At 56.2% G+C, this 24,085-nt stretch overlaps 2 protein-coding genes across 2 annotated transcripts; one reads left to right on the plus strand and one right to left on the minus strand.

The window, feature by feature from the left end:
- Nucleotides 1-4,000: 4,000 nt before the first annotated feature.
- On the minus strand, nucleotides 4,001-9,700 carry sdr39u1 (short chain dehydrogenase/reductase family 39U member 1). Its single transcript, XM_033034551.1, has 7 exons — nucleotides 9,596-9,700; nucleotides 8,087-8,190; nucleotides 7,735-7,817; nucleotides 7,282-7,403; nucleotides 6,738-6,890; nucleotides 4,796-4,947; nucleotides 4,001-4,720 (listed from the first exon to the last, which is right to left on the minus strand). The coding sequence occupies exons 1-7, from the start codon at nucleotides 9,609-9,611 to the stop codon at nucleotides 4,448-4,450; spliced, it is 903 nt and encodes a 300-aa protein (XP_032890442.1). The 5' UTR covers nucleotides 9,612-9,700; the 3' UTR covers nucleotides 4,001-4,447.
- A 624-nt stretch (nucleotides 9,701-10,324) lies between these two features.
- ttc5 (tetratricopeptide repeat domain 5) lies at nucleotides 10,325-22,500 on the plus strand. The gene is made up of 10 exons (XM_033034542.1): nucleotides 10,325-10,419; nucleotides 13,566-13,704; nucleotides 14,871-15,082; nucleotides 16,593-16,740; nucleotides 17,085-17,176; nucleotides 17,389-17,445; nucleotides 17,703-17,849; nucleotides 19,062-19,276; nucleotides 20,133-20,277; nucleotides 21,651-22,500. The coding sequence occupies exons 1-10, from the start codon at nucleotides 10,348-10,350 to the stop codon at nucleotides 21,768-21,770; spliced, it is 1,347 nt and encodes a 448-aa protein (XP_032890433.1). The 5' UTR covers nucleotides 10,325-10,347; the 3' UTR covers nucleotides 21,771-22,500.
- The last annotated feature ends 1,585 nt before the right edge of the window (nucleotides 22,501-24,085 follow it).

Consider the following 24,085-nt stretch of genomic DNA (forward strand, 5'->3'; position numbering starts at 1 on the left):
CCTCGGAGGGCGGTGGAGGCCAGTTCTCTGGATACTTTTAAGAGAGAGCTATATAGGGCTCTTAAAGATAGCAGAGTCAGGGGATATGGGGAGGAGGCAGGAACGGGCTACAGATTATGGATGATCAGCCATGATCACATTGAATGGTGGTGCTGGCTCGAAGGGCCGAATGGCCTACTCCTGCACCTATTATCTAATATATGTCATTGATGGGACCACATTTACAGTATTGTGTTCAGTTCTGGGCACAATGTTATTGTGAAGATGCCAACAAGCTGGAAGGGTACAGAGAAGATTTATGAGGATGTTGCCGGGATATCAGGGTCGGCTACAGGGAGAGGTTGCGTAGGCTGGGACTCTATTCCATGGAGCGCAGGAGGATGAGGGGAGATCTTATAGAGGTGTACAAAATCATGAGTGGAATAGATCGGGTAGATGCACAGAGTCTCTTGCCCAGAGTAGGGGAATCGAGGACCAGAGGACATAGGTTCAAAGTGAAGGGGAAAAGATTGAATGGGAATCTGAGGGGTAACTTTTCCACAGAGAGGGTGGTGGGTGTACGGAATGAGCTGCCGGAGGAGGTAGTTGAGGCTGGGATTATCCCAATATTTAAGAAACAGTTGGACAGGTACATGGATAGGACAGGGTTGGAAGGATGTGAGCCAAACACAGGCAGGTGGGACTAGTGTAGCTGGGACATGGAAACAATTCATGAAATCAATATTCATACTGCTGGGTTGTAAGCTGTCCAAGTGAAATATGAGATGCTGTTCCCCCAATTCGTGTTTCGTCTCGGACAATGGAGGAGGTCCAGGACAGAAAGGTCAGTGTGGGAATGGGAAGGGGAATAAAGTGTTTTGCAACCGGGAGATCAGGTTGGTCCAGGCAGACTGAGCGACGGTGTTCAGTGAAACGATCGCCCAATCTACGTTTGGTCTCGAAAAAGGGAGAAAGCAAGGCCTACCTGAAATAGCAGTATGAACATTGACTTCTCCAATTTCAGGTAGTCCTTGCTTTCTCCCTCTTTCCTCGCCCCTTCCCAGCTCTCCCACAGCCTACTGTCTCCGCCTCTTCCTTTCTTCTACCCACCCCCACACCCCCAGTCTGAAGAAGGGTCTCGACCCGAAAGGTCACCTATTCCTTCTCTCCATAGATGCTGCCTCACCCGCTGAGTTTCTCCAGCATTTTTGTCTACCTTCGATTTTTCCAGCATCTGCAGTTCCTTCTTAAACAATCTCTTTCCCAATGTCACAGCTACGGACACAGGCCTTTAATTGCACAGATTTAATGGACTGACTTTAAACTCCTCACCGCTGTGATGTGGTGGGGACAGTCTCCAGATCACACACCCAGCTTCTGAATGACATCATTCACTGGAACATTGTGCCAGTGTAACCCTACTGAAGCACAATACAGAGAGACCAATACAGACTCAGCCCACTCACACTGCCTTTGCACACCTTCATTCCATCTACCTCCTTGTCCTCTCTCTTTCTCTCTCCTGCTCCATACACTACCGTTCACAATGATCCCTCTGCCTTCCACTTTATAACACACTGCAACAGTCTGCCTTTTTCGCTCGATTATACATCTTTCCCCTTGTCCTCCTCTCTCTCTCTCTCTCTCTCTCTGTGCCTGTCTCTCACTGTCTCTGTCTGTCTGTCTCTCTCGCTCTGTCTGTTTCTGTCTCTCTCTGTCCCTCACTGTTTCTCTCTGTCTTTGTCTCTCGGTTTTGGTCTCTCTTTCTGTCTCTCAACAAAACGACATCTTCCATGTTCCACAACAGCATGATGACAGCAGCAGAAGACAGAGACAGCATCTGTTGCTCAGCAGCCAGACTCCCTCCCACCCTCACATTTCGACCGTCTATAAAGACAGGACGATGGAACAAACGAGGGTCTTACAATGCCACTGGCCTCTGCTCGCTCCAGGAATGTCTGCTCTTACACTGGTCTCCCATCTCCTCCAACTTTCCCTCCAGAAGTGCTGCCACTCCTCCAGTATATTTCCCACACTTCGCTGCTTGCAAATAACGGCCTTGACTTCTGCTTTCTGTCTCTGCTTCTCTCCTCTCAGCCAATGGCTAGAAAAATGTGTGGGAAGGAAGTGCAGACTGCAGAACTGCAGTCTATCTGGTTTACTCTGAAGATAGACACGAAATGCTGGAATAACTCAGCGGGGCAGGCTAGCATCTCTGGAGAGAAAGAATGGGTGACGTTTTGGGTCGAGTCCCTTCTTCTCAAGAGAGAGTTAGATTTAGCTCTTAGGGCTAAGGGAATCAAGGGATATGGGGGAAAAGCAGGAACGGGGTACTGATTTTAGATGATCAGCCATGATCATACTCAATGACGGTGCTGGCTCGAAGGGCCGAATGGGGGTGGAAGGATGTTTTTCAAATTTTAAAACAACTACTGGGTATATTTTGTGCTGATTCAGATTATAACTGTGGCAATTTGGGAAGGCAACTGTGGCAACTTTAACAACTTGTAAACAAAGATCACAGGTTCAAATCCCGCCAGTGCCCATATTTACTTCCCTTTTACAGGGTGGCACAGTGGTGCAGCAGGTAGAGCTGCTGCCTCATAGACTCAGGTACGATCCTGACCTCAGGTGCTGTCTGTGAAGTTTGCACGTTCTCCCTGTGACCGCGTGAGATTTCTCCAGGAACAGTCTGAAGAAATAATCACATCAAGCAACTGGGAGCACATTGCACTGGACAGGCACTCCTGGAGGAAATCCGTGCAGGAAGGAGCTGCTCGTCACAAAATGAACCTACGCCGTGTCGCAGCGACAAAGCGACAGCACCGTAAGGAGAGAGAGAAGGGGGCTCGACAACTACCAACCACCGCCAGTCTCCACTGCCCACATTGCACCAAGGTGTCGGCCTCTACAGACATCTGTCTGCAGACCCACAAGTGGACGACCCTATGGAGAGGAGAGGGCAGTCATACTTGTTTCGAGTGACCGCCGATGATGATGATGATTTGTCCAGGTGCTCTGGTTTCCTCCCACATCTCAAAGACATACGTGTTTGTACGTTAACTCAAGCTAACTAAGTTATCCCACTTTCTTATCTATTCCCTGCACAACAGTGCAATTTATAAAAAACTATGGTCAGCATGCACTTGGAGGGCAGAAGGGCCTGTTTCCCTACAATGGGGAATTAGGGGAGGGCACCATCAATTATGTTTGTTTGCTCTGGGCACTGTGAGCTGCAGGTGCTGGTTTACACCGAAGATAGACACAAAATGTTGGAGTAACTCAGCGGGACCAGGCAGTATCTCTGAAGAGAAGGAATGGGTGACGTTAAACGTTGAGACCCTCTCCGGCTGTCTGAAGAAGGGTCTCGACCCGGAACATCACCCATTCCTTCTCTCCAGAGATACTGCCTGTCCCGCTGAGTTACTCCAGATTTTTGTGTCTAACTTTGTTTGACCCGTCTTTAATAAATTTACATAACTTTGTGAAAGGCCAATTTCGCAATGTTTCCACTAGTGGGAGATAGTGAAAGGACGTTCCTTAGGAAGGAGATGAGGAGGAATTTATTTAGTCAGAGGGTGGTGAATCTGTGGGACTCATTGCCACAGACGGCCATGGAGGCCAAGTCAACGGCCTTTTTAAGGCAGAGATAAATAAATTATTGATTAGAACGGATGTCAGGGGTTATGGGGAAGTAGGCAGGAGAATGGTGTTGAAAGGGAAAGATAGATCAGCCGTGATTGAATGACGGAGTAGACTTGATGGGCCGAATGGCCTAATTCAGCTCCTATCACTTACGACCTTTCCTTGGAATCTGAATGGACTTTGCATTTGGTGTTTCTTGGTAAGAAATGGTTGCTCAGCTTTGAAGAGTAAGGTCGGCTTGGTGGAGTGAGTGTGAAGGAGACAGGAGACGGCTGATGGGTGAATGGCCTTTATTCCCCAGTGGAACCGGTTACAACTGCCCCTCCCCCACACTGACCTCTCACCCCGGCAGCGACCCTCAACCCCAAAACCCACCTCCCCAAACTCACTGCAACATCTGCTGACCCCTGACCTTCCACATTCAGTCTGACCCCTGACCTCAACCTTCGTCCAAGGCAAGTCGGGGAAGCCCAGCCCTTTAACCTTGACCCCCACCCCTTCACCTCTGACCCTCACCTAGGTCAGGATACCAGGGTGGTCGTGATCTCGGGGTAGCCATTCACTCTGACCACCTGTCATTCGACCCCCCCTCACCTAAACCCTGACCCTGAGGTCAGCGCAGGACAGGCCTGAGCTCGGGGAAGTGCTGGTGTGACCTTTTGACCACTGACGCCCACCCTCTGACCCCTGACCCCACTGTGACCCCTGACCCCATCACAGAGGTCACTGCAGCAGGTGGTGCAAGCTGGGTCTGACCCCGGGCTGGGGGTCGGTGGAAGAGTAGATGGATGGCCGGCCAGAGGTTGACCCCTGACCCTGGGGGTCAGTGGAGGAGGTTGTCGATGGCTGCCTGTAGCCGGGGGAATCGGTACCGGTAGCCGCTGGCCAGTGTGCGGCGAGGTTCCACCCACTGGCCCTGCAGCAGCAGCAATGCCCGCTCTGACCCCAGTGCAGCCTGCACCAATGCAGCCGGCACCCGCAGCCGGGCTCCACGCCCCAGGCTCCCCGCCAGGGCCTCTGCAAACTCCCCCTGGGTGCAGCGAGATGGGGCAACGCCGTTCAACACCCCCTCCACCTCTCCCAACCTCCTCCCCCCCTCCCCCTCCCTCACTCCCTCTCCCCTCAGCCCCTCCCCCTCCAGCACCCTCGCCCCCTCGCCCTCCCTCTGCACCCCCTCCAGCGCGTGCAGCAAGATCCCAGCCAGGTCTTCCACGTGGATCCAGGGGAAGGGCTGGAGGCCGGAGCCCAGCGGCCCCCCAAGGCCCATCCGAAACGGCAGCAGCATCGGCGGCAGCGCTCCTCCCTCTCTCCCCAGGACCACTCCTGCAGCGGGCAATGGGGGGAGGGGGGTAGAGGAGAGGGGATAGAGAGGAGAGACGGGGTGAGGGGGGGTTAGAGGGGGGTGGGTGAGAGAGAGTGGGGTAAAAGAAAGAGTGGTGAGATATGAAGTAGAGACCCCAGGAACAGACGGAGCGGAGGGATGGACCCACCATGTGGGATGGATTCAGAGGACGGACGGATGCTGGGGGACAGAGACAGGGGACGGACAGAACGCAGGAGGAGGGAGACAGGTGACTGTGGTGTGTGTAATGGTGACTGTACCTTGAAGAATTGAGTACCGGATGGTGTGATATTAGTTTAGTTTAGAGATACAGCATGGAAACAGGCCCTTCGGCCCAACTTGCCCATACAGGCCAACATGTCTCAGCTACACTAGCTCCTCCTGCCTGCATTTGGTCCATATCCCTCCAAACCTGTCCTATCCATGTACCTGTCTAACTGTTTCTTAAACGATGGGATAGTCCCAGCCTCAACTACCTCCTCCGGCAGCTCGTTCCATACACCCACCTCCCTTTGTGTGAAAAGGTTACCCCTCAGATTCCTATTAAATCTTTTCCACTTCTATGTCCTCTGGTCTGCGATTCCCCTACTCTGGGCAAGATACTAAGAGACATAGAAAATAGGAGGAGGCCATTCGAGCCAGCACCGCCATTCAAGATAATATTGGTGATCATCCAGTTCCTGCTTTCTCCCCATATCCCTCGATTCCGTTAGGCCTAAGGGCTAAATCTAACCATGTGCGGACGGGGCAGCAAAGGATGAGAAGCTGAAGCGAAGAAGTGGAAGCCAAGATACCGAGCGGAAATGATGGCGATAAACTGAACGGCGCGACACTGAGAAACCAAATAACCGAACCAACGCAACGCCGAAAAACCAAATAACGGACATGACGTCTCCGGGGACGGGCTTTGTCCGAGACCTTGTCAGCGATTGGTCCAGACCCCCGCGTCCATCACTTCACTGGCCGGGGGAGACGGGAGGGTGGGGTTCTTCTTCCTCCCTATTGAAGAAGAACCCTGGCCCGAAACAACTCCTAATCTATTCCCTCCACAGATGCCGACTGGCCCGCTGAGTTCCTCCAGCACTCTGTGTTTTTTATTTAACTCTGAAATTGAAGATAGACACAAAAAGCTAGACTAACTCAGCGGGACAGGCAGCATCTCTGGATAGAAGGAATGGGTGACGTTTCGGGACGAGACCCTTCTTCAGACAATCACAAGTACTATCACCGACGAGAGTTCAGTTCAGTCTGAAGAAGGGTCTTGACCCGAAACGTCACCCATTGCTTCTCTCCAGAGTCAATGCCTGTCCCGCTGAGTTACTCCAGCAATTTGCTTCTACCTTTGGTGTGAACCAGCAACTGCAGTTCCTTCCTACACTGTTCTAGTAAATCTTGTCTGCGTCTCTGCCGGGCTTCCGCGCTGTACAGTGCAATGTCCAATATCCCAGCCTTAATGAAACCAATGTTTTAATGAAGTTCAACACAATCTCCTTGCCTTTGTACCCTGCACCTTCAGTTACAAACCCGTGCAAATGGTTGGCATTGTTGGTACCGCATATTTTTTACAATTTCCCCTATCACCCAGAGTGTATTTCCTATTGGAAAGCAGAATATAGTTGATGCGGTCGGTTAGATCAGATGAAAGCTGGTTCCGAAGGTCGGGACGAACCGACCGTGGGGGACAGACACAGGGGACGGACTGACCATGGGGGAGGGAGCCAGGGACGGACAGACCCGGGGGGAAAGGAGGTGGGGGAGGGGGGGGGGTTACCTGCACGGACCACCACCTGCCTCACGAGCCGACCTATTCCCTCGGGCAGTCGGGCCGCTGACTCCCAGTCACCCACCAACCGCGAGAAGAAGTCAAAGTCACCGCCAACACTCCCCTCGTGGTACTCCTCCCGCAGGCTGGGCTGGTAGTAGCCTGGGGATGGGGGAGAGAAATAAGGGGGGAGGAGAGAAAGGAAGAGGTAAGAGAAAGGGGGAGGGGGTAGAGAGGGGGAGGGGAGAGATGGGGATGGCTAGTGAGAGCAGGGTTAGGAGGGGACGGGAGAGATGGGGGGGGCGCAGATGGTAGGTACGAGGGGAGGAGATGGGGAGGGGAGAGATGGGGAGGGGAGAGAGGGAAAAGAACACAGTTAATCACCCACTCTTTCTAGCAGCACCCAGTCATGTGGGGAGTGGTGGGGGTGAGGGTGGGGGGGATGGGGTGGAGTTAACACCCATGCCGGTGAGCAGCACCCAGGCGCAGGGGTGGGTGAGGGGAGTGTGGGAGGGGGAGGGGAGTAGGGTGGTGGTGGGGGTCGGTATCTCACCCACGCCGGTGAGCAACACCCAGCTGCGGGGGGGGTGGGGGCAGAGAGAGATGGCCTTGCTCAGGGTCCTCGTCGTCTCCACTCGGCTCAACACCACCTCCTGCTGGAAGGAGCGGCTCCACCTGTGGGGAGAGGAGGCACTGAATCCCCCTCCCACCACCAGCGTATGTCTCCCCCTCCTCACCCTCCCTTCCCATCCACCACCCTCTTCCGCTCTCATGTTCCAACCCCTCCCGTCTGATGCACCTCCCACCAGATATCCCTCCCACTCATTCCCCCTCACTCGCTCCTCTCCAATCCCTCTACATCCCTTTCCCCTCATCTCTACCCCCTATCTCTCCCCCACTCTCTCCCCCCTTTCCCAACTCCCTCTATCTCCCCACCGTCTATCTCCCCCATCCATCTCCCCCATCCCTCTCCCCCTCCCTCTCCCCCTTCCCCTCTCTCACTGACCTCCGCAGTGGGTTGAGGATATTGGCTCCGGCCACATTCACCACGGCATCACAGGGGGGCAGGCCACGGGAGGCCACGTGTGTCTGGAATACAGGGAACACAGGTCAGGAACACGGGTCAGATTGAACACCGGTCGGGGACACGGGTCACGGGTCAGGAACACGGACGGAGACACGGGTCGAGGATGGGTCAGAAACACGGGTTGGGGACGGGTCGGGGACACGGGTCGGGAACACGGGTCGGGGACACGGGTCAGGACACGAGTCGGGGACACTGGTCGGGGTCAGGGGTCGGTGACAGATTGAACACGGGTCAGGGTCAGAGGGACAGGGGTGAGAGGGCATGGACTCACCCAGGTGACCCCGGCTCCCGGTCTCCGGGAGACGAACTCCACCTCGTGACCTTTGCTCCTCAGGAGGCGGCTAAGAGCGGAGCCAACGAAGCCGGAGCCTCCGCCTGCCCCAGAGAAACACAGCAGTCAGTGGCCCGACCCCGTGACCCCTCACCCCCATGACCCCTCACCCAGGGCCCCTCAACCCTGGAAGCAGCCCTACTGTGACCCCTCACCCCCATGACTTGACACAACGACCTATGACCTCTGACCTGGGAAGCAGCCCGACCCCGTGATCTCACCCGACGAGTAGCCCGACCCCGCAACCTGTTGCCCCCAACCCCATGACCTGACGCATCGACCTGTGACCCCCGACCCGGGTAGCAAAAAGACGCGTTGACATGTGAACCCTGAACCAAGAGAACAGCCTGACACGTTCACCCCTGACCCAAAGGATACAAAGGACATTTATTATCACATACACCAGTTGGTGTAGTGAAATTTGATTTGCCAATGCAGCACACGAATAAAGATAAGACACAACATTAAAGAATTTAACAACATAAAAACATCCCCCCACAATGGTTCCCACTGTGGGGGAAGGCAGCAAAGTCCAGTCCCATCCCCTGATGGCGTCCCTGCGCTGCACCGCCGCCGAAGCTGTAGTCCCGGCCGGTCCCGACAGGAAAGGCCGCTCCAGTCTCGATGGTAGGCCGCGAGGAGGGGGGCGAAGAAGCAGCTCAGAGGGAAGCCGCCTCTCTGATCAGGTAGTGACTAGGAAATAAAGTTTCCCCTTTCCCCTCCCCCCACCCACCACATAAAAGACTAGAAGACCTCCGAAATAAACACTTTAACTCACTAAAAATAAAAAAAAAGGGTGAAAGGACTAACAGCTGCTGGCGGGGCAGCCATACTCGACGGCGCCCCTGGGGAGGAACCTGACACTTCCTTCTGCAGTTGTACAGGGCCCTAGTGAGACCACACCTGGAGTATTGTGTACTGTTTTGGTCTCCAAATTTGAGGAAGGACATTCTTGCTATTGAGGGAGCCCAGCGTATGTTTACAAGGTTAATTCCCGGGATGGCGGGACTGTCATATGCTGAGAGAATGGAGCAGCTGGGCTTGTATACTCTGGTGTTTAGAAGGATGAGAGGATATCTTATTGAAACATATAAGATTATTAAGGGTTTGGACACGCTAGAGGCAGGAAACATGTTCCCGATGTTGGGAGAGTCCAGAACCAGGGGCCACAGTTTAAGAATAAGGAGTAAGCCATTTAGAACGGAGACGAGGAAACACTTTTTCTCACAGAGAGTTGTGAGTCTGTGGAATTCTCTGCCTCAGAGGGCGGTGGAGGCCGGTTCTCTGGATGCTTTAAAGAGAGAGCTAGATAGGGCTCTTAAAGATAGTGGAGTCAGGGGATATGGGGAGAAGGCAGGAACGGGGTACTGATTGGGGATGATCAGCCATGATCATATTGAATGGCGGTGCTGGCTCGAAGGGCCGAATGGCCTCTACTCCTGCACCTACCGATCAGAACCTTCATCCCGCCGCTGTCTCCGTGACAACCCCGCGCCCTCTGGTCCCCCCTGCCGCTGCTCTTGTCCCGGAGAAACCTCCTCGTTGGCACTGGAGGACCAGGGCGGGGGGCGGGGCTAGGGGGACCCGCGGGGGCGGGGCTTGAGTACCAGCGCGGGGTTGGGGCTTGAGAACCTGCCGGGGGGGGGGGGGATCTAGTGGACCCGCCGGGGGGGGGGGGGGGCGGAGCCGCAGGGCTCGCGGGGCTGGAGGACCAGGGAGGGGGGCGGAGCTGGAGGATCCGCGGGGGGAGGGCAGAGCTGCAAGACCCGCGGGGCTGGAGGACCAGGGCGGTGGGCGGGGCTAGAGGACCCGCGGGGGGGCGGAACTGGAGGAACAACGGGGGCGTGGCTTGATGCGACGCCGGGACGGGGCTTGAGGACCAGCGCGGTGGGGGGGGGGGGGCTGGAGGACCAGGCGCGGGGGGGCGGGGCTGGAGGACCAGGCGCGGGGGGGCGCGGGGGGGCGGGGCTTGAGGACCCGTGGGGGGCGGGGCTTGAAGAGACGCGAAGACGGGGCTTGAGGACCAGCGCGGGGGGCGGGCCTGGAGGACCAGGCGCGGGGGGGGCGGGGCTTGAGGACCCGCGTGGGGGCGGGGCTGGAGGACCAGGCGCGGGGGGGGCGGGGCTTGAGGACCCGCGTGGGGGCGGGGTGGAGGACCAGGCGCGGGGGGGACGGGGCTGGAGGACCAGGGCGGCGGGAAGATGGCGGAGAGCGGAGCCGCGGAGAGAGAGGAGGAGGAGGAGGAGGAGAGCGCGGAGGAGCGGGGAGTGAGGGTGAGGAGAGAGAGATTAAAGTAATGAAAGAAAGAGAGAGAGAGGGAGGGAGGGAAGGAAGGAGAAGATACGAGAAGGGAGAAGGACATGCAGGAGAGGGAGAGGAGGGGAGGGGGAGGGGGATGTACGTAAGTAAGTTTTATTTATATAGCACGTTTAAATCAACTCGCGTTGAAACCAAAGTGCTTTACATAGAATAAATAATTACGTTTCCGTACATCCATAGAAAAAAGGATGGAGAGAAGGAGATGATGGGGGAGTGGAGGAGAGGAGGGGGAGGGCAGGTTGGGGGGAGGGGGGGGGGGCAGGAAGGGGGGAGAGGAGGGGACTGGAGAGAGGAGGAGGGGGATGGAGATGAAGGAGAGGGGGAGGAAAGTTTTATTGTCATCTGCCCCGAAACAGAACAATGGAAACTCTCACTTGCAGCAGCAACGACAGATGGAGAAACACACGGGGAGAAACAGGCCCTTCGGCCCAACTTGCCCACACCGGCCAACATGTCCCCATCTACACTAGCCCCACCTGCCCGCACTTGGCCCATAATCCCTCCAAACCTGTCCCATCCATGTACCTGTCCAAATGTATTTTAAATGTTAAAGCACTTGCTTGTCCTCTGGCAGCTTGTTCCATACACCCACCACCATCTGTGTGGAAATGTTACCCCTCAGGTTCCTATTAAATCTACCCCCCCCCATCTTAAACCTATGTCCTCTGATACCTCAAGAGATTCCGTGCTTTACCAGATCAATATCAATACCCAATGAATGGCAGAGTAGACTTGATGGGCTGAATGGCCTAATTCTGCTCCTATCACCTATGACCAATCCCTCTCATGATTACTGTACACATCTATAAGATCAACCCTCATCCTCCTGCGCTCCAAGACATGGAGACCCAGCCTACTCAACCTCTCCCTATAGATCAGGCCCTTGAGTCCTGGCAACATTTTTCTTTATACCCTCAGCATCTTCTCTGTACCCTTTCCAGCTTGACAACATCTTACCTATAATATGGTAACTCAAACCAAACACAATACTCTAAATGCGGCCTCACCAACGTCTTATACAACTGCAACATGACCTCCCAACTTCTGTACTCAATACTCTGACTGATGAAGGCCAATGTGCTAAAAGCCTTGTTGACCACCTTACCTGCGATTCGACCTTCAAGGAACCATGCGCCTGTGCTCCTAGATCCCTCTGCTCCACACTACCCAGAGGCCGACCATTCACTGTGTAGGTCCTGCCCTTGTTCAATGTCCCAAAATGCAATACATTTCTCTGTATTAAATTCCATCAAGCATTCACCTGCCCACATGGCCAATCGATCAAGATCCTGCTGCAATCGTTCACAACCATCTCCACTATCACCCAATTTTTTTTATCATTTGCAAACTTGCGAATCTTACAGTGTATGTTCTCATCCAAATCCCCTGAGGCACACCACTAGTCACAGGCCTCCAGTCCAAGGCGCAACCTTCCACCGTCACCCTCTGCTTCTTCCCATGAGGCCAATAAGCAAGTTCAGTATTCCGACTGCGCATGCCCAGGCCATAGGTCACTCGCGATAATCATTCTTGGCAGCTGTGCAGGTCTGCGTTTCGTCCGTGGTCGGGGTCAGGCCCGGGTCTCTGGCGCTGCAGGCGTTGTTGAGTTGCTGCTGGGCCATCCCCATCCCCTCCCGCGTGTCCTGTCCCTGTCCGGGGAGGCCGGAGGCCCTGGGCTTGCAACTGGCGCTGGGGGAGATGCTGGCTCCAGCTCGGCTCTGCCTGTCCCTAGAGGGGACTGGGCTTGCAGCCGGCGCAGGAGGGAGGCGCTGGCACCGGCTCGGCTCTGGCTCCCGTTCCCCGGCGGGCCAGGGACCGTCGGCTGCGACTCTCTCCTTGTCCAGTGGCTGTCGGTTGGCCCCCTTGGTGCTGGCAGGGGGCCGGTCATTGGTGGGGATGCACACACGGGCACTGCGGTGGCTCGGCGGGTCAGGCATCTCTGGAGAAGGGTCTCGACCCGAAACGTCACCCATTCCTTTTCTCTGGGGATGCTGCCTGTCCCGCTGAGTTGCTGCAGCGTTTTGTGTGTGTGTGTCTGTTAATGGCTGGTGCTCGGCCGCTGGGTGGGGCGGGGGACGCGGTTGGAGTTGGCGTTTCTACTCCGCGCTGGCTGTGGGCCTGGGGCCGCCGAAACTCTGGGCCGGTGTCCCGTCGGTTCGGGGTCGCTCCGGACGTCTCCGGGGGGGGGGGGGGGGGGGGGGGGGGTAAAATGGAGGTAAATAACTCCCTTAATGCTATTATAAAATCTCTTGGGATTATCCTTAATATTATCTGCCAGAGCAATCTCCTGTCCCCTTTTGGCCCTCCTTTTTGTTAAGCGCTCCTCATTTATGATCGCATCTCTTAATATACTTGGGCATCAATGGGATTGGACAGGAAACAGGTTCCCGATGTTGGGGGAATCCAGAACCAGGGGTCACTGTTTAAGAATAAGGGGTCGGCCATTTAGGACTGAGATGAGGAAAAACATTTTCACCCAGAGAGTTGTGAATCAGTGGAATTCTCTGCCACAGAAGGCAGTGGAGGCCAATTCACTAGATGTTTTTAAGATAAATTTAGCTCTTAGGGCTAACTGAATCAAGGGATATGGGGAGAAAGCTGGAACGGGGTACTGATTGTGGATGATTAGCCGTGATCATATTGAATGGCGGTGCTGGCTTGAAGGGCCGAATGGCCTCCTCCTGCACCTGTTTACTATGTCCTCCCCCCACCCCTCACCAACTTCTACAGATGTGCCATAGAAAGCATTTCATCGGGATACATCATTGCTTGTGTTCGGAACAGCTCCATCCAAGACCACACGAAGTTGCAGTGAATTGGCCTCCACTGCCTTCTGTGGCAGAGAATTCCACAGATTCACAACTCTCTGGCTGAAGATGCTTCTCCTCATCTCCATCCTAAATGGCCGACCCCTTATTCTTAAACTGTGACCCCCTGGTTCTGGACTTCCCGAACATCGTGGGAAGGGACAGTTTGGGGGGGAGGGGACAATGGGAGTGGGAGAGTGGATCGTGGGAGGGTGGGAACATGGTGTGGGGATGACAACAGTGTTGTGGGGGGAACAGTCAAGTTGTGATCTCTCCCCCCTCCCCCCCCACAGGAGCAGGTGGAGCAGCTCTACACGTTCCGTGACACCTTCTTCCAGACGGAGGGGCCGGGGCCGGGAGGGGCCGAGGAGAGGCAGCGACAGCTGCAGGAGAGGCTGCACCAGGTGCTGGAGGCCATCGGCAGCCTGGAGGGTAGGCAGCACCTCACCCCTCCCTCCCTCACTCACTCCCTTCCCAACTCCCAACGGTGGCCTGGAGGGTCCTGAGCACCTCACCCCTCCTTCACCCCCTCACTCATTCGCCCCCTCCCCTCACTCCCTCCACTCTCTCCTTCCCCAACTCCCAATGGCAGATTGGAGGGTAGGCAGCACCTCGCCCCCCATTCCCCTTCTCCCCCCCGCCTCCTCTCCCCCCCTTCCCTCTCTCCCCTCCCCCCTCTCTCCCCTGCCTGACTCACCCCGTGTGTGTGTGTGTGTGCATTAGACAATAGGTGCAGGAGTAGGCCATTCGGCCCTTCGAGCCAGCACCGCCATTCAATGTGATCATGGCTGATCATCCACAATCCGTACCCCGTTCCTGCCTTCTCCCCATATCCCTTGACTCCGCTATCTTTAAGAGCCCTATCTAGCTCTCTCTTGAAAGTATCCAGAGAACCGGCCTCCACCGCCCTCTAAGGCAGAGAATTCCACAGACTCACCACTCTCTGTGAGAAAAAGTGTTTCTTCGTCTCCGTTCTAAATGGCTTACCCCTTATTCTTAAACTGTGGCCCCTGGTTCTGGACTCCCCCAACATCAGGAACATGTTTCCCGCCTCTAGCATGTCCAAACCCTTAATAATCTTATGTTTCAATAAGAATCCCTCTCATCCTTCTAAATTACAGCGTATACAAGCCCAGCTGCTCCATTCTATCAACATACGACAATCCAGCCATCCCGGGAATTAATCTGGTGAATTTACGCTGCACTCCCTCAATAGCAAGAATGTGCTTCCTCAAATATGGAGACCAAAACTGCACACAATACTCCAGGTATGGTCTCACTAGGGCCCTGTACAACTGCAGGACATATTTGCTCCTATACTCAACATGCTATTAGCTTTCTTCACTACCTGCTGTACCTGCATGCTTACTTTCAGTGACTGGTGAACAAGGACCCCCAGATCCCGTTGAACTTCCCCTTTTCCCAACCTGACGCTGTTCAGATAATAATCTGCCTTCCTGTTTTTGCCACCAAAGTGGGTAACGTGATTGGGGATGATCAGCCATGGTCACATTGAATGGGGGTGCTGGCTCGAGAGGTCTACCCCTGCATCTATGGTCGATTGTCTATAATCTGCCATCTCTTTGGTGCCACCGCAGGGCAGAGCGGGCACAAGGCCAGCGTGCTGCTGTTGAGGGGCAAGGCGTTGAACGTGCTGCCGGAGGGGAGCAGTGAGGCGGAGTCTGCCCTGTCCCGGGCGGTCAAGCTGCGGCCGGAGCTGTTGGAGGCCTGGAACCAGCTGGGCGAGGTCTACTGGAAACGTGGCGAGCTGGAGGCTGCACGCACCTGCTTCACCGGGGCCCTGACCCACGTAAGGAGGGGCCGGGGGGGGGGGTGCAACACGGTGGGGGGGGGGGGTGCACTGGAAGAACAGGGACAATAGACAATAGCAGGAGTCGGCCATTCGCCCCTTCGAGCCAGCACCGCCATTCAATGTGATCATGGCTGATCATCCCCAATCAGTACCCCGTTCCTGCCTTCTCCCCATATCCCCTGACTCCGCGATCTTTAAGAGCCCTATATAGCTCTCTCTTGAAAGTATCCAGAGAACCGGCCTCCACCGCCCTCTGAGGCAGAGAATTCCAGACTCACCACTCTCTGTGAGAAAAAGTGCTTCCTCGTCTCCGTTCTAAATGGCTTACCCCTTATTCTTAAACTGTGGCCCCTGGCTCTGGATTCCCCCAACATCGGGAACATGTTTCCGCCTCACTGCTCCCCTCCGGCAGCACGTTCAACGAATTGTCCCTCAACAGCAGCACGCTGGCCTCAGAGGGCGGTGGAGGCTGGTTCTCTGGATACTTTCAAGAGAGAGCTAGTTAGGGCTTTTGACGATAGTCAGGGGATATGGGGAGAAGGCAGGAACGGGGTACTGATTGGGGATGATCAGCCATGAGTTCGAGTTCAAGTTGAAGTGAGTTTATTTTCATGTGTCCCTGTATAGGAAATTCTTGCTTTGCTTAAGCACACAGAAAATAGTAGGCATTTACTACAAAACAGATAAATGTGTCCATATACCATAATATAAATATATACACACATGAATAAATAAACTGGTAAAGTGCAAATAACAGAAAGTGGTTATTAGTAATCAGAGTTTTGTCCGAGCCAGGTTTAATAGCCTGATGGCTGTGGGGAAGTAACTATTCCTGAACCTGGTTGTTGCAGTCTTCAGGCTCCTGTACCTTCTACCTGAAGGTAGCAGGGAGATGAGTGTGTGGCCAGGATGTTGTGGGTCTTTGATGATACTGCCAGCCTTTTTGAGGCAGCGACTGCAATAAATCCCCTCGATGGAAGGGAGGTCAGAGCCGATGATGGACTGGGCAGTGTTTACTACTTTTTGTAGTCTTTTCCTCTCCAGGGCGCTCAAATTGCCGAACCAAGCCACGATGCAACCGGTCAGTATGCTCTCGACTGTGCACCTGTAGAAGTTAGAGTGAGTCTTCCTTGACAAACCGACTCTCCGTAATCTTCTCAGGAAGTAGAGGCGCTGATGAGCTTTTTTGATAATTGCTTTAGTGTTCTCGGACCAGGAAAGATCTTCAGAGATGTGCACGCCCAGGAATTTGAAGTTCTTGACCCTTTCAACCATCGACCCGTTGATATAAATGGGGCTGTGGGTCCCCCTCCTACTCCTTCCAAAGTCCACAATCAGTCCATGATCACATTGAATGGCGGTGCTGGCTCAAAGGGCCGAGTGGCCTACTCCTGCACCTATTGTCTATTGAACCCGCCCATGGTGTGGGGGGGGTGTGTGGTGTGAGGGTGTGTGTGGTGTGAGGGTGTGTGTGTCAGTGTGTGGCCTGCTCCCCCCCCCACCCCAGTGCAAGAACAAGCAGTCTCTGCGGAACCTGTCCATGGTTCTGCGGCAGGTGCAGGGAACGGCGCAGGAACGAGCCGCCAACATCATGCGCAGCGTGGAGCAGGCCCGCACCGCCGTGGAGATGGACGTCACCGACGGCAACTCCTGGTGTGAGTGGGGATGGAGTGCGGCGGGAGGGGGGGTGGAGTGGGGATGGCGTGTGGGGGGAGGGTGGGTGCATGGAGTGTGGGGGAGGGGGGTGGAGTGGGGGGAGGGGGGCATGGAGAGTGGGGGGAGGGGGGGTGGAGGGTGGGTGCATGGAGTGCGGGGGAGGGGTGCATGAAGATAAGGGGAGATGTTCTAGTCTGAGTGGGGGGGAAATAGAGGTGAAGGGGTGTGAGGGCGGTGTTGAGTGGGGGGGGGGACCTTTGGGGGGTGTGGGGGTCTGTCCTAGGGGGTGGGGGGATTCCCGGGTGGGGTGAGGGGGTCACACTGACGGTTCCTCTCCTTACAGACGTGCTGGGCAATGCCTACCTGTCGCTGTTCTTCGTGTCGGGGCAGAGTGAGCGCGTCAGTCAGCAGGCGCTGGGAGCGTATACACAGGCCGTGAGTCCCCCACCCCCACACCTCCGTCTCTCTGCCTCCCCCCCTCACACTCTCTCCCCCCTCACTCCATCTCCCCTCACTCTTACTCTGCCCTCTCTCCCCCTCACTAACTCTCTCTCTCTCACCCCCTCACTCACTCTCTCTCTCTCACTCCCTCTCTCCCCCTCACTCACTCTCTCTCTCTCCCCCTCACTCACTCTCTCTTCCCCCAGGAGAAGGTTGACACATCATCCGTCAACAACCCCGACCTGCACCTCAACCGATCGACCGTGAGTGTCTGTGGGAGGGGGGACAGGAGGGGCAGGGGGACATTGGAGGGGGGGAGACGGAGACGGTGTGGGGGGGGCATGGAAGGGGGGTGTCAGGGAGCGGGAGGAAGTGGGGTGGGAGAGTTGGAGTGAAGGGGGAGGAGGTGGGGTGGAGGGGGAGGGGTGGGAGAGTTGGAGTGGGGGGTCAGGGAAGGTGAGGGGTGGGAGAGTTGGAGTGAAGGGGTAGGGGCCATCTCTGACCCGTTGCCCACCCACAGCTACACCGGTACGAGGAGCGCTACCAGGCGGCGCTGGCCGGGCTGGCGAGAGCAGCGGCGCTGGACCCCGCCTCCACCGAGCCAGCACTCCGCGAACAGCAACTCCTCACCTACCTGAGCCGAGTGTCCACCCTCGTACAGCAACGGGTGAGGGGGGCACTGGGGGAGGGGGGGGAGTGAGAGAGACGGTGAGGGGGGAGAGAGAGTGGGGGAGGGAGGAGGGGAGAGAGTGAGGGGGAAAGAGAGTGGGGAGAGAGAATGAGGGGGAGAGAGGGGGGGAGTGAGAGGGTAGAAACATAGAAAATAGGTGCAGGAGTAGGCCATTCGGCCCTTCGAGCCTGCACCGCCATTCAATATGATCATGGCTGATCATCCAACTCAGTATCCTGTACCTGCTTTCTCTCCATACCCCCTGATCCCTTTAGCCACAAGGGCCACATCTAACTCCCTCTTAAATATAGCCAATGAACTGGCCTCAACTACCTTCTGTGGCAGAGAATTCCAGAGATTCACCAATCTCTGTGTGAAAAATGTTTTTCTCATCTCGGTCCTAAAAGACTTCCCCCTTATCCTTAAACTGTGACCCCTTGTTCTGGACTTCCCCAACATCAGGAACAATCTTCCTGTCTTCCTGCATCTATCCTGTCCAACCCCTTAAGGATTTTGTAAGTTTCTATAAGATCCCCCCTCAATCTTCTAAATTCTAGCAAGTACAAGCCGAGTCTATCCAGTCTCTCTTCATATGAAAGTCCTGACATCCCAGGAATCAGTCTGGTGAACCTTCTCTGTACTCCCTCTACGGCAAGAATGCCTTTCCTCAGATTAGGAGACCAAAACTGTACGCAATACTCCAGGTGTGGTCTCACCAAGACCCTGTACAACTGCAGTAGAACCTCCCTGCTCTTATACTCAAATCCTTTTGCTATGAATGCTAATGTCGGATGGGGAGAGGAGAGGGTGGGAGCTGGAGGGAGTGACGGATCAGAGAGGCTATGGGAGGGAGGGGGTAGAGGGGCAGAGAGAGGGAGCTGGAGGGACTGGGTGGGAGGAACACAGGCTGAGAGAGACGGGGACTAGGGCAGGGATGAGGGGAGGGGGGGGGGGGGTTAGTGGGACCACTGGGATGGGGGCTGAACAAGGTGTGGGAAGGAGACAAGATGTAGGGGTGGGGAGAACAAGCGCGGGGAGGTACAAGAAGCGAGGGGAGGGGGCAGTGGAGGAGGGATGGTGGGCTGGGGGAAGGACCAGGGATGGGGGGGAGAGGGCTGAAACTGTTCCCCATCCCCCCCCCCACCCCCATGTTTGTGACCACACTGACCCCCCCCCCCCCCCCCCCCCCGTGTGTGTGTCCTCTGGCAGGGGCAGCTGAAGCAGAAGCGACTGACCGCACTGATGTCCAGCCTCCGTGGCCGCGAGCTTCACAACCATCAGGACCGACTGTACCACACCCCCAGCGGGGCCCCCACCCGCCTCGCCCTGCACCCCCTCTCCTCCCTCACCCCCGGCAACAACCCCGGCACTGCCATCCTCGGCAAAGTCGTCTTCAGCCTCACCACCGAGGAGAAGGTGCCCTTGTACGTACCGGGGAGGTGGGGGGAGGGAGGAAGAGGGTAGGGACTGGGGGAGGGGGGGTGGAGGGGGTTAGAGAGTGGAGGTGGGGCTGGGGGAGGTGGAATAACTGGGGGGGGGGGGGGGAGGTAGGACTGCCTGGGTTAGGGGGGAGTTGAGGAGGAATTTCTTCGCCGTGAAATTCCTCCATGTACAGAATCGTGAAAGGCTTGGATCGAGTAGATGTGGGAGGATGTTTCCACTAGTGGGAGAGTCTAGGACTAGAGGTCACAGCCTCAGAATTAAAGGACGTTCTTTTAGGAAGATGAGGAGGAATTTCTTGAGCCAGAGGGTGGTGAATCTGTGGGATTCGTTGCCACAGACTGCGGTGGAGGCCACAAGTCAGTGGATATATTTAAGGCAGAGATCGATTCTTGATTAGTACGGGTGTCGGGGGTTATAGGGAGAAGGCAGGAGAATGGGGTTGGGAGGGAGAGATAGATCAGCCATGATTGAATGGCGTAGATTTAATGGGCCGAATGGTCTGATTAAAGGAGATGTGTGGGGCAGGTTTTTTTCCAAAGAGGGTGGTGGGGCCAGAACTGGAGGCAGATACGATGACGGTGTCAGATAGGCGCGTGGATATGCCTGGAATGGAGGGATATGGATCTACTGCGGGCAGAGGGGAGTCAGGGATAGCACGGACATAGTGGGCCAAAGGGTCTGTTCCTGGGCTGTATTATGCTCTGGAGGTGAGGGAGTGGATGTGTAGACTGAGAATGTGGAGTTGGACAGGGTGTTTTGGGGGGTCTGACATCAGTGTACTGGGCCAGTGGGTCCGAGTGGGGGCCGGTGGGTCTGATCCATTCCGTTCTGTGGTAGCACCGTGGGCCTGCTGGACGGGGAGGGCACGTGTGTGGCCGTGACGGTCTACAACATGGCGGAGAGCTGGGGGGTGCTGATCGGAGACACCATCGCCATCCCAAGGCCAATCTACACCCACCACAGTGTGGAGCACAAGGACAAGGTGAGTGACCCCCAACCTCTCCCCTCTCTAACTCGATCCCTCCTCGTTCAAGTTCTAGTGAGTTTATTGTCATGTGTCCCTGTATAGGACAATGAAATTCTTGCTTTGCTTCAGCACACAGAAAATAGTAGGCATTTACTACAAAACAGATCAGTGTGTCCATATACCACAATATAAATATATACACACATGAATAAATAAACTGATAAAATGCAAATAACAGAGTGGTTATTAATAATAAGAGTTTTGTCCGAGCCAGGTTTAATAGCCCGATGGCTGTGGGGAAGTAGCTATTCCTGAACCTGGTCGTTGCAGTCTTCAGGCTCCTGTACCTTCTACCTGAAGGTAGCAGGGAGATGAGTGTGTGGCCAGGATGGTGTGGGTCTTTGATGATACTGCCAGCCTTTTTGAGGCAGCGACTGCGATAAATCCCCTCGATGGAAGGAAGGTCAGAGCCGATGATTGACTGGGCAGTGTTTACTACTTTGTGTAGTCTTTTCCTCTCCAGGCCGTTCAAATTGCCGAACCAAGCCACGATGCAACCGGTCAGCATGCTCTCTACTGTGCATCTGTAGAAGTTAGAGAGAGTCCTCCTTGACAATCCGACTCTCCGTAATCTTCTCAGGAAGTAGAGGCGCTGATGAGCTTTCTTGATAATTGCATTAGTGTTCTCGGACCACGAAAGATCTTCAGAGATGTGCACGCCCAGGAATTTGAAGCTCTTTGAAGGGCTGTGGGTCCCCCTCCTACTCCTTCCAAAGTCCACAATCAGTTCCTTGGTTTTGCTGGTGTTGAATGCCAGGTTATTGTGTTGGCACCATATGGACAGTTGCTCGATCTCTCTTCTATACTCTGACTCATCCCCATCAGTGATACGTCCCACAACAGTGGTGTCGTCAGCGAACTTGATGATGGAGTTCGCACTGTGACTGGCTACGCAGTCATGAGTATAGAGTGAGTACAGCAGAGGGGGCTGAGCACGCAGCCTTGAGGTGCTCCCGTGCTGATTGTTATCGAGGCTGACACATTTCCACCATCTCTACCCCAAACCCTCCCCGTGCCCTCTCCCCCCTCCCCGACCAGTTGCCCTCTGATCATTCCCCAACCTTGACCCTGTGCCCTCTCCTCCCACCATCCCTCTGCTCTGACCCCTGTGCCCTCTCCCCCCCTCCGTCCTGCCCCCTCTCTCCCCCCCTCCGTCCTGCCCCCGTGACTCTGTGCCCCCTCTCCCCCCCTCCGTCCTGCCCCCTCTCTCCCCCCCTCTGTCCTGCCCCCGTGACTCCGTGCCCCCTCTCTCCCCCTCCGTCCTGCCCCGTGACCCTGTGCCCCCTCTCTCCCCCCTGCCCCCGTGACCCTGCTCCTTGTGCCCACAGACCTTTGCCTTCGGTGGTATCCGTGTGGACAGCCCTCTGCTGCTGCTGGTGAACGGGAGGAACCAGAATCCAGCCAGCCAGGCCGCGCCAGTACTGGCCCACCGACCCTGTGCCGAGTGAGGGAGACCCCCACCCACGGACAACCCTCCTCTCTCCTCCTCTCCGCAGGGACTCGCCGGGCTGGCACCGTGGTGCAGCGGTAGAGTTGCCGCTGGTGCTGCCTGTGTGGAGTTTGCACGTTCTCCCCCCGTGACCAGGGTGGGTTTTCTCCGGTCGCTCCGGTTTCCACCCACACTCCAAAGACGTGCAGGTGTGTAGGTTAATTAGCTGGGTATAAAAGTAAATTGTCCCGTGTGTGTAGTGTGCGGGGATCGCTGGTCGGCACAGACTCAGCGGGCCGAAGGGCCTGTACCTCTAAACTAAACTAACACTGGCCCACTCACTACACACACACCTTCACACACAGGGGGGGTCTGTACAGCTCGGAGGTGGGGGGGGCAGTCCGAGGGGGGTCTATGTACAGTTTTGGGGGGGGCGGGGGTCTGTGTACAGTTCTAAGTGGGGGGTGTCCGTGTACCGTTCTGGGGAGGTCTGTGTAGGGGGGAGTGGAATGGGCAAAGTGTGGAGGAGGGACAGTGTTGGTGTGACTGGGGTGGGGAGGAGACAGGATGGGGGAGAGGATTACATGGGAGGACCCATGTCGGTGTGAGATGCCGGGGGGGTGGGTCTGTCCACGTGGACCCCCCAGCTGCCGTGGTGAAGGTTTGTGATTTTACACACCGTTTCTCTGCTGGGGTTGGGGATGGGATTGACTGTTACCGACTGTTGTTTAATAAAGTGTTGGTAGTTTAGTGAGAGTTTCATCACTGCTCAACTATCCCCATGGAGTGACGTTTGGTCCGGGACCACACCCCCCACCCCCCCTCCCTCTAAACCCCTTTAACTCTCCCCCCCCCTCTCTAAACCTACCCTCCTCCCTCGAAAACTCCCAGCTCTAAACCTCATCCCCAACCCTTTCCCCTTCTCCCTAAACCTCCCACCTCTCCTCTAAACATTTCCCCCTCTAACACCCCCCCTCTAAACCTCCCCCCTCTCTAACACCCCCCTCTAAACCTCCTCCCCCAACCCTTTCCCCCTCCCTCTAAACCTCTCCTCCTCCATCCAGCTCCCTGCCCCTTAAAACCTCTCCCCTCCCTCCTGTCCTAAACAACTCCCCATTCAGTGCCCCCCTCTTCTCTTTAACCTCCCTAATCCCACCGAGTACCCTCCCCCCCAACACCTCGTGTCCCCCTAGAAGGATGAGGCTGACAAACGTCAACAAAACAGGTTTATTGGGGGCAATGTCACAGAACACGGGGTCGGGGGGGGGGGGGGGGGAAGAGAGGGGTCTGGTGCTGTGGGTGGGTGGTGGGGGAAGGGGTGTACACTGGGTTAAGAGTAGGTGGGGGATGGGGGGGTCTCTCACACCTGCTTGAGGGTGAAGCTGTTTCCAGGTCCGGCTGGTGTTAGTGGGGAGATGGGAGTTGGGGGGAGAGGTGAAGGGGGTGGCGGAGAGGTGAGGGGGTTGGGGAGAGGTGAAGGGGGTGGGGGGAGAGGTGAGGGGGGTTGGGGGAGAGGTGAAGGGGGTGGGGGGAGAGGTGAGGGGGTTGGGGAGAGGTGAAGGGGGTGGGGGGAGAGGTGAGGGGGTTGGGAGAGGTGAAGGGGGTGGGGGAGAGGTGAAGGGGGTGGGGGGAGAGGTGAGGGGGTTGGGGAGAGGTGAAGGGGGTGGGGGGAGAGGTGAGGGTGTTGGGGAAAGGTGAAGGGGGTGGGGGGAGAGGTGAGGAGGTTGGGGAGAGGTGAGGGGGTTGGGGGGGGGTGGGGTGAGGGGAGGCCTCACATCCACTTGAGTGAAGCAGTTTCCAGGCCCAGCTGGTGTGGGGAGGGGGGGGGGGGAGGTAGTCGGGAGTGTGGAGGATTGGAAAAAGGGGGGGAGGTCTCACACACGTTTGAGTGTGAAGCCTTGCCCGGGCCCGGCTGATGTGGGGGGTTGGGGAGGTGGGGTTTGGGGTGGGGCAGTGTGGGGAGGGGGGGTCTCACACACGCTTGAGTGTGAAGCCGTGTCCGGTGGCGGCGGCTGCCAGCTGGTCGCGCTCCTCTGCGGGGGAGAAGTTGAAGAAGTTGCCAGCACGCTCCGGGCCGGGCGAGCCGAAGAAGGAGGGGCGGAAACAGAAGTCTCCACCAGCCCGAGGGGGAGACTCCGCCCCAGGGAACTTTCCAGAAGGGCCTGCGGAGGGAGGGGGGGGGGGTGGCACGGTCAGTGAGAGCTTGACCCCTGAAGCACAACCCTCTGACCCTCAGTCCCCGATTTACTCCTGACCCTCGGACCTCATGACAACGAGCTGATCCCTGTGACTGCATCACGGACCCCACCCACCCTAGCCCACCCACCCTAGCAC

The sequence above is a fragment of the Amblyraja radiata genome, chromosome 15, assembly GCF_010909765.2.
Source record: "Amblyraja radiata isolate CabotCenter1 chromosome 15, sAmbRad1.1.pri, whole genome shotgun sequence".
In the NCBI taxonomy this organism is placed as follows: Eukaryota; Metazoa; Chordata; class Chondrichthyes; order Rajiformes; family Rajidae; genus Amblyraja; species Amblyraja radiata.

Coding starts and splice junctions, on each gene's coding strand:
- ttc5 (XM_033034542.1), top strand. CDS start 10,348: ATGGCGGAGAGCGGAGCCGCGGAGAGAGAGGAGGAGGAGGAGGAGGAG. Junction 10,420..13,565: donor CGGAGGAGCGGGGAGTGAGG/GTGAGGAGAGAG, acceptor CCCCCCCCACAG/GAGCAGGTGGAGCAGCTCTA. Junction 17,446..17,702: donor TGCACCTCAACCGATCGACC/GTGAGTGTCTGT, acceptor GCCCACCCACAG/CTACACCGGTACGAGGAGCG.
- sdr39u1 (XM_033034551.1), bottom strand. Junction 6,891..7,281: donor GGTGTTGCTCACCGGCGTGG/GTGAGATACCGA, acceptor CCCCATCCCCAG/GCTACTACCAGCCCAGCCTG. Junction 4,721..4,795: donor TGCTGCACGCGCTGGAGGGG/GTGCAGAGGGAG, acceptor AGGGAGGGGGAG/GGGGGGAGGAGGTTGGGAGA.